Here is an 11,124-nt window from a genome sequence, read left to right on the forward strand (position 1 = left end):
AAAAAACAAAAAACAAAAAACAAAAACAAAAACAAAAAGCAAGGAAGAGAGAGAAGTGCCGTGCGGGGTGCATGTGAGAAGTGATATAGTGTTTGTTGGGTAGAGAAACAATGGAAGTGATTGGTTGAATTTATTATTATTATATAATTTTATATCATTTAAATATAAAAAATTATTTTATTTTCTTTTCCATTGGAAAACAAATAAGTAGAATTTTTTTTTTTCTTTTCATTTCATTTCTCTTCTTTTCTTCTTTTCAAGATTCTTTTTTCTTTTATTTTATTTCTTGGCTACCAAACACATCCTAAGTTTAAAGCTCACTGTTTATTCTTTATTCGGGAGAGACTTTAGTGTTTTCCAAATGTCAAAACCAGAGAAGTACCAGATTTTTCCGTACTTGAACCTGATCTGATCTTGAACTAAATTCCGTGGCACAATATCCACACTCCTCTCTCTCTCTCTCTCTGTGGCACAAACAAACAAAGGCGTAGCAGTATTGACAACCTCTTTTATCAATGGCCAAGCTCCAACAACAATCCCCATAAAAAGAACAGCTCCAACACCCCAAACCCGAATTACTTTCACATGGAAAGCAGGACAACCATCATTCTGATCCTTCCCGATGTAACTGACAACTCGCTTGAATCCTTGAAGTAACAAAAAGAAAAGAAAAATGCCTGAACATTTCTGCCTCTATTTTACAGCTTAAATAAACACGATATGTAACCATATGAATCCACACATCCAATGAAATTGTTTGAAGTTTTCTGCAACTAAAGGTAGACCACTCTTTCATTAATTGGAGTCGTTCAAGCTTTTTCAATTCTGCTCACAAATAATCCAGAGAATCAGTCCGGAAGAAAGAAAGGAAAAAAAAAAAAAGGTCTCCATCAATGAACAATTACCAATAGACAGAGAACTGGAGATACACGTATGCTAAAACAAGAAACTCCAACTTGGAGGAGATGAAGTTTATTTGCTCTCTCTTTAAAACCAAGGAGGAGCTAAGTCTGTGAGGAGTGATATTGTACAAGCCTTCAGCATTAAAAGATCGAGGCCACAAATTACTGGGCCGTGAGTGAAGACATTAGTATGACTTGACCAAATGAAACAGTTCTGAGTAAAGTAGAATGGCATTACATGATTCATTGCAGCAGATTAAAAATAGTTGAATATTCGGAATTGAGCAATAAAATATGCTATGCTTCCATAAACTACAACAATGGTACACTAGCCAGCTTGGTTGTTTTTGCAGTAATTCATTGGATAGGTATCTCATTGATCTGCTACACTGGAAAAGAGATGAATGGGTACTGAAAGAATCCAAAAAATGCACCACATTCAATTCATAACAAAAACATATTAATCTAAATTGATTTTGTGGGTCCTAATCAGACCAAAAGTACTCCAAAAATGATTGAACTATTTGGTAAAGAATTACACCATAAATGCAACATGATGTTACAAATGAAGATCACCCTTCACGAGTTCAGTCTTTTTTTTCTTTTTCTTTTTATTTTTTATTTTTTCAAGTAACGAGTTCAGTCATTACAACTGAAGCTGATGGATGTCAGAAAAATCTGTGCCTGCAAAATCTTGGATCAGAAGCTCTAATAGAATTGAGAACTTCCTTCCTGCTGCAGCTGGAGATCATTTTGAGAATTTTCATCATTATTGATTGGCGAAAGCAGGGAAGGGTTTGTATGTGGGCGGGAGAACAATAATTTTAGTCGGAAAGCATCAACTCCATTCAAGTAGTAACGGAAGAGCCTTTTAGCTCTAATAAACCCAAGACGACCATATAATGCAAGAGCTCCCTTGTTTGTGACCTCTGCTTCCAATGTCACCTGCAAGAAAAATAACAAAATAATGAACCAGCCTCTTCACAGTTGACTTGACCCAAAGAAAGTCAGCAACCCGTGTAAAATAAAGATATGTGCAAGTAAAACAACATATATCTGAAAGTCAGAACACATACAACATGCTACAAGTCATTATACTTGCAGGAAAAAGAGACAGCTATAAATAAAGATAAGCGACTAAATGTCAAAGAGCAAATTAGCAACAATCAAAGAACTGATAAAGAGATCTATGGTACAGTGGTAAAATCTATGTCACAACGTACCTCTTCACATCCTGATTCCATCATCACTTGAATAGATCTAGTCACAAGTTCTGTTGCTGCAATACAAGGAAATCTTGACTTAATTGGAAGATGCAAAGCAGTAAATTACATTGAACAACCATTGATGCATAATCAATTGAGATAAATTGTCCTAAGCATTAGTATGTTATGAGGAGCAGTGACCATTATCCCATGAATCTAGGAAGTATGAGAATCTTGATATCTCAATATCCATCTCAGAATCTAAGAAGTATGAGAAACTTGATCTCTCCACAGAAGCCTCCATATGTAGTATCAATTTGAAGATTTTCGGAAGCCAACAAAGGCTAGGCTTATGAGGACTTGATGCCAGCCCTCTTTTTCCTATACCACAGAATTTTGGGACCAGGAACCATTCATAAATTCTGGGAGGTAAAGGGTTGGCCTTTAGAGTAGTAAAGAAGTAAATATGAGCGCAAAGCCTTCTTGTTGGATTGCACAATTTTTGGGGTTTCAAATTCTCAACTTCTCCAACTTCAAAAATAAATAAATAAATAAATAATCTCAAAAGCAGCCAAAGAATTTGAATCCCATCATTTTCTTAAAGCTGTTAATCCAATCAATGTAAGCGCAAAAACTCATTCCTAGCAATGCTCGCATACATATCTGACATGACACATGTCAACACAAGAAAAATCTATGAGCGGAATTGTCCTGAGATTCATCGTAACAAGATCAACATTGTTGGAGGAAAGCTCTTTATTCTCCTCTGCATAGTTCGTATTTTCCTGCTCTGCTTTCTAGTCCCACAACAATTAGGACAGGAGAATTGAAGAGCCTACAGCCTATAAGATATCAACCATAGTTGATAACCATCCCATAAGTAGTTTCTGTTTAATCTCATACCGAATCCTATTCCTAGCCTACAATGGAGTTCTGTTTTCAGTTTCATTTTCTATTTTGGTTATTTTTATATGTTTAGGCTGGATTAGAAATCTATAAGTCCAGTCCTGTTATGAATTGATTTCCATTATGTCAAGTCCTAGTTGGTTTAGGAACTCCAAATACAGCTGGAGGTTTTTGAGTTAAATAACCTTTTGATGATCCCTTGGGCAATTATTGGTGTTAAGGAATGTTATGGTCTCATGAGTGCAGTCAACATTTAGAAACTTGGGAATCTGCAGGGATTCATTGGCATCCTGAGATTGTCACAAGTAAGGTGCCAGACTTAGTTGGGGCTGTGCATTTTCATATTTTACTTAGTAGATCTTGTGATTTTCCCCCTCCCAATACTTTTGTATTGCCATCCCAGGCCCAGGTGAAGGAGGCTTAACAGCAAAATCGGCAAGTATTGACTAGAATTCTTAAGAAACAGCAACAGAACTTCAGAGAACAGAATCAGAAATTTGAATTTCAACATGAGCCAAAGAGAACAGAAACTAAAGAAATATTTGAAGAACTTAAACAGAATATTCAGTCAAACAAGGCGCCACAGGTGATTGAGACCCAGCAGATTACTGACTAGTGTCTGAATGATTAAGATAGAAGAATGAAGACCAAGACAGGCCAGAATCCAACTAAGACGTCATTCTGAATCTGTCAAAACTCCTTCAGACTCCACCAAAGTTGAACCTGAAAATCCACTCAGGCTTGCACTGAATCCATGGTACTTGCAGAAAACTGAAATCTATAACTCATAAACTTGTGTGAAAGGCCATAGGCTAGTACATCACTACATCTATATAGAAATTTCATAAATGGACTCTCTAAACCTCCTAAACTGATTTGGAACTTAAACTACTACTTGGAATAGCTACAACAGACTAGTATTTGACACTCCAACAACTAGGACTCTAAAGAATAGAACATGAAATCTAATATAATTCTAGGACTTGATCAAATTCCTAATAATTCTAGGACTTGACTTGGCTAAATTTTAACAAGAAGATCTCAAATGACCCACAAATTTAGACTAGACTAATCCTACTCGACTGATCTCGTGTTCCTAGCTCCTACCCTTAGTTTTAGACCCATATTAAATTGTCCCAATAAAATGAAAACCCATTGGATCAAACCCAACATGTATAGAACCAACCCCAAGGTTCATTTCTACTAAAATAAGCCCACTTCTGTGGTTTATCTGCATCAGTTTTGGTGTGTCTGGTTGGCAACCAACATCATAAAAACCAGTATGCAAACATTTTAGGATAAATTCTGTAAATTAACTCTCCGGAATAGAGTTGGTGAAACAGGATTCATGTAGCTGGCTCGATTTTATTTGGATAAGGCTTAGTTGAATTGTGTGTGTAAAAGGACTATGTGCTCACAAGTGCCCAGACCAAGATATGTTACATGAGGAGTCCGCATGAAGGCACATAGCCATCCTGGGAGTAACACACATGTAAAGCAGGCCAGAGCAAAGGAGATCCTGTGGTTTTGTCCACATGATTCCTTCCTGTGATTTTGTCCAAATAGATCCAGTATCCTTTTTTCACTTACCTGTGCCGCATGATCCCTCCCAGTGATTTACTTGTTTGTAATGATCTTGCCATACATCATCTTAGAGACATTGGTGGGATGTGGATTAACCCACTACACGCCATTACCACTCTTCAGTTTTCTGACCATTTTACTATTGTTTGCAAATTGTCTAGGGTTCCTAAAATACGTATTGATGGTCCATAGGGAGAGATTTATTCCCATAAAAATACTCTGAACAAATTATAGAAGAGCATCATATTGACTACCTCCGAGTTACAGTGGTTAGGGGATGACCAGCAATTTCAAAAAAATACACCAAGCAAAGTTTTTTGCTTTTGACCATCAGATAGAAATTATATCATTAATATATTGCTAAAGGTAGAGTTCGAAATAAGGTTGTTCCATCTCTAGCAAATCCAAGCCCGGTGGGTTTCAGCCTTTCAGGTAAGGACACACTGAGATATAATAAACTATCAAAAACATAGAATCCTTGACATCCTGACATATAAAACCATAACTCTGCAATACATATCAAAAAAAAAAAAAAAAGAACTACAAGAATATAAGTAGTCGGCAAGAAAAGCATACCTATGCCTTTCCCTCTGTAAGGTTTGATTACAACGAGCATTGCAATGTAACCTCGGAAAGTATTCCGATGCTCCCCCATCTTACAAACCACGGTTCCTATACAATCACCTTTGTGGAAAGCCTGATAACGGTAGAGCAGTTAAAATCGAAACATTACCCTAAATTCGTTAAGCAATACATAAAAAGAAGATCGATAGAAACCAGAAAAACGAAAAGAGATAATCAAATTGTTCATGAATCGGAAAGAAGAAGAACCCAAACCCTAACCCTAACACTGAAGTAAACCAAGTTACCAGGAAGGAGAGGTGAGGCCAGAGATAGACGAAGTATCTGTAAGTGAAAATGGAGTAAGGCTCACTGAGCTCCTGGTCAACCAAGCGCATGATAAGCGGGAGGTGGTGTTCACCTCCATAGCTCACGTACTCTATCTCGGCTGGATCAAATTCAACCGCTCCTTCCGCTTCACTCTTCGTCTCCATTACTAACTTATTTTCCTCTGCGTGTGTGCGCGTCTCCCGCTTGTTCCAAGTTCCAACTTTTAATAAGATCTTCTCAAAATCTAGGGTGGAGTTTTTCTGCCAGGTCGCGCGGCCTCTGAGCCAGGGCATGGGCCAATGCGAATGCGCGCATGGCATCCTTAGGGGGTAAGACGGTCTTTTCACTCTGTCATTCGTCTGGGCGTAGCCGCGTAGGGTCGCGCATTTTTTCCCCTAATCTCGATATCCATCCTCTACCTCTTCCTTTCGCCTCGTCTGTACTCAGCAAGCCCATCCTATCAACTGTTGCGGACGATACACGCGAGCCATGGCTATGGACGCTTCTGAAGAAACCCTACGTAGAGCTATGGCCGACAAACAAGCTGCTGTTGACGCACAAGGGAAAGCCGTTAGGGATCTAAAGGTTTCCGGTGCGGCAAAGGCGGAGGTCGATGCAGCAGTGGAAGCACTAAACGCCTTGAAGCTGGAGAAATCTTCTATCGAAAATCAGCTTCAAGCTGCCATCACTGGTGGCGCTGGCGGTCTCAGCAGGGATGCTTTTCGTCAAGCCGTTGTCAATACGTTGGAGCGGCGGCTCTTCTATATCCCGTCTTTCAAGATCTATCGAGGTGTTGCTGGTTTATACGATTATGGTCCCCCTGGTTGTGCGGTTAAGGCTAATGTCCTTGCTTTCTGGCGTCAAGTAAGTCCCTCCGTTATATTATTAGTTGAGTTCGACGATGTCGACCATATTTTAGTGAACTATTTTCTTTAAACATCCTGCAGTATTGGCTAGCTTTTTAACATGCGACGAAGTATGCAAGTTTTATATTTAAAAATCTGTTCATATTGGTGTTTTTAAGCTACCTGATGATGTATTATTCTGTATGTTAGCATGCTGTGGAGTTCTGGTAGACCAGTAATTTAATGGAAGACCAAGTTTTCAAATGTTCAGATGAGACCTGGTTAGTTCTTGGATTACAAGGGCAGTGTAGTTCTAACTTGTATTTTACATTTGAAGATCGTTGGAATAGTTAAAAGGCTTAAGCTTGATGATGCCGCTCTCGATTGGCTTAATTATATCTGGGCTCTTTAGGTAACAAGCCTAGTGGGCTTGTATTTAAATTTCAAAGAAAATTGAAATCAGTTGAATTGATTTATTTCTATTGGTTACTAGAGTACGTAATCTATTCAAAGTTATCAAAACATTCTTTCTGATCCCTCCAAATCTCTTTGAACTCATTTTACAGAACTTTTTAATGCAATCAGTCTTTCTTAGTTTTGTGCTTGGGCTCTTTTTTTGTTTTTTTTTTTTTCAACAGCATTTTGTCCTCGAGGAGAACATGTTGGAAGTGGATTGCCCATGTGTCACACCAGAAGTTGTGCTGAAGGCATCTGGTCATGTTGATAAGTTTACAGACCTTATGGTCAAGGATGAAAAGACAGGAACTTGCTACCGGGCTGATCACCTCCTCAAGGATTTTTGCAAAGAGAAGCTTGGAAAGGACCTGAGTATGCATGCAGAGAAGGCAGCAGAGCTGAAAAACATTCTTGCAGTTCTTGATGATCTCTCTGCTGAAGAATTGGGGGCAAAGATCAAGGAATATGGTATAGTTGCTCCAGATACTAAGAACTCTCTTTCTGATCCTTATCCATTTAACTTGATGTTCCAAACATCGATAGGCCCGTCTGGCTTGATACCTGGGTAAGGACTTGATTTAGTCATTGTATTTGCTTCTATTACATTTTACCAGGATACAATTGCTTCTTATTTATATATTGGTTTCAACCCATTTTTGTCACCTACACATTCATCTATGGCAGGTATATGCGCCCAGAGACAGCACAAGGAATTTTTGTTAACTTCAAGGACTTATACTATTTTAATGGAAACAAGCTTCCTTTTGCTGCTGCACAGATTGGTCAAGCTTTTAGAAATGAGGTCTCAATCTTGAGCCATTGTGACTTTATTATCTCTCTGTAAGAAAGTGTTTGTGAATGAGTTTTTCACTCGAAAGCAAGTATTCTAACCCCCCCCCCTTGACTTTTTAATCTCCCAATTGGTGCGTATAATAGTCTTGAGTGTTTATCCTCTGTTTTTTACCGACTTTTTCTTCTCTTCATTTATTTAGGTTCTCTCCTTATGCTCTATAGTTTATTTCTTGCACTATGATAGGAAATGAGTAATCAGTTTGTAACTGATTGTAGTTTTGTTTAAATCCAGATATCCCCCCGTCAAGGTCTTCTAAGGGTCCGTGAATTCACCTTGGCAGAGATTGAACACTTTGTGGACCCTGAAGACAAATCACATCCAAAGTTTGGTGATATTGCGCACTTGGAATTCCTGATGTTCCCAAGGAAAGAACAAACTTCTGGACAGTCCGCAAAAAGAATGCGCATTGGTGATGCAGTTTCTGAGGTTGTATTGAATTGCATGTGATTTAAACTCTCTCTCTCTCTCTCTCTCTCTCTCTCTCTCTCTATCTATCTATCTATCTATCCATCTATACATTTATATTTGTATTTACTATTGGGCAGGGAATTGTTAACAATCAAACACTTGGCTACTTCATTGGAAGAGTATACCTATTCCTTACTCAACTGGGAATTGATAAAGAACGGTTGCGTTTCCGACAGCATTTGGCAAATGAGATGGCCCACTATGCTGCAGACTGTTGGGATGCAGAGATTGAGTGCTCCTATGGCTGGATTGAGTGTGTTGGTATTGCAGACAGATCTGCATACGACTTACGTGCTCATTCAGTAAGTGTTTAACCCCAATAGTTGAAGCGACTGCAAAAGTTTGACTGTTGATTAGTTTTACTTCATCTTTAGGCAGCAACTCATTGCATGTATTTTAGAATCGACCCAGTTCTTTTTGGAGGCCTCAGTTGTAACTTGTAAGGCAGTATGCACCGTCCCCAGATGTCTAGAATAAATAACCCCAAACAATCAGAATTGCACAAGCAATGTAATACGAATTGAGATTTGTGTAGCATTTATATTGCGGTGAGGTAAATATGTGCTGATACTGCGAATAGTCTTTGAGATGAAAAAATGAATTTTTTTGTCGATCTTTTAATGCATTGCTTTGTGATAGTAAGGAATTGTCATGATGGAAGAAAATAAACTAATGGGAAATCCATGTTTTCCTGTTTATGGCAGGAAAAAAGTGGTGTTCCTCTTATAGCTCATGAAAAGTTTTCAGAACCCAGGGAAGTGGAGGTAACTCCTCTCTTTTTAGTGTGTGTGGGTGTGCATGGTCCTCTGTGTGTAGTCATATTCGCAATCTCAGTGTTTTATTAATCTAATTACATAATTTCTTTTATAAGTTATGGTAAAAAAATTTGATGTTGCATTTTTTCAGAAACTGGTCATAGCCCCAGTGAAGAAGGAACTGGGTCTTGCATTCAAGGGTAGCCAAAAGAACGTTGTTGAGGCTTTGGAGGTGAAGAAGCTATGATTTTTAGTAAATGTAGATGACACTATACCTTTAGCCTTTCATCCTTAAATGTTCTGTCTTCTGTTTGGGTAGGTCATGGATGAAAAAGAAGCTATGGAAATGAAATCCACTTTGGAATCCAAGGGGGAGGTGGAGTTCCATGTGTGTACTCTTGGGAAAGTCGTCACTATTAAGAAGAACATGGTGACAATATCTAAGGAGAAGAAGAAAGAATACCAACGGGTTTTCACACCTTCAGTGGTTGAGCCATCATTTGGCATTGGAAGAATAATCTACTGCCTGTTTGAGCATTCCTTCTATACAAGGCCAAGTAAAGCTGGAGACGAGCAGTTGAATGTATTCCGCTTTCCTCCTCTTGTTGCTCCCATCAAGTGCACAGTTTTCCCACTTGTGCAGAACCAGCAATATGAAGAAGTTGCCAAACGGATCTCTACGTCACTGACTGTGGCTGGTATCTCACATAAGATTGACATTACTGGTATGTAACTAGAAAAGCATGTGGTCTCGTATTTTATTATTGGACTTGGGTAAGATACTACTACTTACTAGGTTATACTTGTGCTGATGGATATGCATCGATTTGTGAACATGCATGAATGCATCCACTGAGATGTGCATGATATGAACCACTACAATTTATTTGGCCGACTCCTGTAGTTCGGTTCAGGCTTAATTGAGTTTAGTTGATTCATTTCATGATGGATGCAGAATTGATTTGATTGTTAGTGCATGACTGTTACAGGTACATCTATTGGGAAAAGATATGCGAGAACAGATGAACTTGGTGTACCCTTGGCTATCACTGTTGACTCAACATCTTCTGTTACAATTCGAGAAAGGGACAGCAAGGATCAAATTCGTGCAAGTATAGAGGATGTGGCTTCTGTTGTCAAAGAGGTGACTGATGGATCAAGCACATGGCCAGATGTGTTGTGGAGATTCCCAGCTCATTCACATGTGTCAACCGATGAGTGAAGTAAAAAAGTTTACTAGAATGCTATTAGGCCTTTCACTTGTTCTATAGTGAGGGTAATTTATTATGATACAATTTCATTTCACCACAAAAACTTGCATATTTTGTTTGTCTGTGTTTCTGCATTATATGAGAAATTCTTAGTAGCTGATGAAAGAGTGAAACTGCAATTTGTCCCATATTCTTTGTCTTGCACACACCCCTCCCCCACCCCCCTTTGTTTTTTTGAACGGATGGTATTTTCAGCTCAAGTGGAGAGTTAACAATAATTTTTTAGGTATAGGTTGAGGGTTGAATCATTTTTACTTTCTACTATTTAATACTGACCATGATGAAATCGACTCTTAATTGATTAGAAGCAGGTGATTAGCAGATCAAAACTCAGGTTCTTGGAGAATTTTGTTGGCCCCCGATGAAAATAAACAGAAGAAACCAAGTTCACCAATTATTTGAGATATCAATTATATTTATAAGTCAAGGTTCTGTCCAGACTTCTAACCCTTATAGTCTCAGCCAAACTTGCATAGCCAAAGAGCATAATATTGATTATTAGAAGGCTGGCTGGGTAATACAGACAATGTTAGCCCCAGCAGAGGCAGTGGTAGAAGCAGCATTGGAACTGGCCTTGTTGCGGTTGGCATGACACAGCTGAGTAGCTGACGGAGCTTGGTGGGGACATACCCGATGGAGAGGCGAGGGCGGGAATTGGAGATGGAGTCGATGCCCCAACCTTGGTGGGATGCCATATTTACTAGGGGCTGGTAGCAAGCCTGCCTCCAAGCTCCCATGTTGTCTCCTTTCTGTTTAAATTCTCTCCTCAGGGCATTTGATGCCGCTTCGTTTCGGCAACACGTGGCAATTCATGTGCTGCCTCATTTTAGGGCTTGTTTATGTAGCTTGCTCCTGCTTTCTTCGGATATCTGAACACCTGGTTCGTCACCTGCATGGACACACATAACACCTATTATCTAATCAAGGAGGGAGGTGGAAGGAAAATACTTAAATCGGCCTGAACCTGCAAATATCTCCCCCCCCCCCC

General features: G+C 39.0%; 2 protein-coding genes across 2 annotated transcripts; one reads left to right on the top strand and one right to left on the bottom strand.

Annotated features, from left to right (window-relative positions):
• Positions 1 to 1,345: 1,345 nt before the first annotated feature.
• LOC122076465 (N-alpha-acetyltransferase MAK3) lies at positions 1,346 to 5,712 on the bottom strand. The gene is made up of 4 exons (XM_042641766.1): positions 5,467 to 5,712; positions 5,174 to 5,294; positions 2,126 to 2,181; positions 1,346 to 1,847 (listed from the first exon to the last, which is right to left on the bottom strand). Exons 1-4 carry the CDS (start codon positions 5,650 to 5,652, stop codon positions 1,611 to 1,613), a joined length of 600 nt encoding a protein of 199 aa, XP_042497700.1. The 5' UTR covers positions 5,653 to 5,712; the 3' UTR covers positions 1,346 to 1,610.
• A 189-nt stretch (positions 5,713 to 5,901) lies between these two features.
• Positions 5,902 to 10,264, top strand: LOC122076463 (glycine--tRNA ligase, mitochondrial 1-like). Its single transcript, XM_042641765.1, has 9 exons — positions 5,902 to 6,352; positions 6,972 to 7,354; positions 7,474 to 7,591; positions 7,874 to 8,068; positions 8,188 to 8,412; positions 8,815 to 8,874; positions 9,017 to 9,097; positions 9,185 to 9,590; positions 9,855 to 10,264. The coding sequence occupies exons 1-9, from the start codon at positions 5,978 to 5,980 to the stop codon at positions 10,085 to 10,087; spliced, it is 2,076 nt and encodes a 691-aa protein (XP_042497699.1). The 5' UTR covers positions 5,902 to 5,977; the 3' UTR covers positions 10,088 to 10,264.
• The last annotated feature ends 860 nt before the right edge of the window (positions 10,265 to 11,124 follow it).

The sequence above is a fragment of the Macadamia integrifolia genome, chromosome 4 (assembly GCF_013358625.1).
Source record: "Macadamia integrifolia cultivar HAES 741 chromosome 4, SCU_Mint_v3, whole genome shotgun sequence".
Lineage (NCBI taxonomy): Eukaryota > Viridiplantae > Streptophyta > Magnoliopsida > Proteales > Proteaceae > Macadamia > Macadamia integrifolia.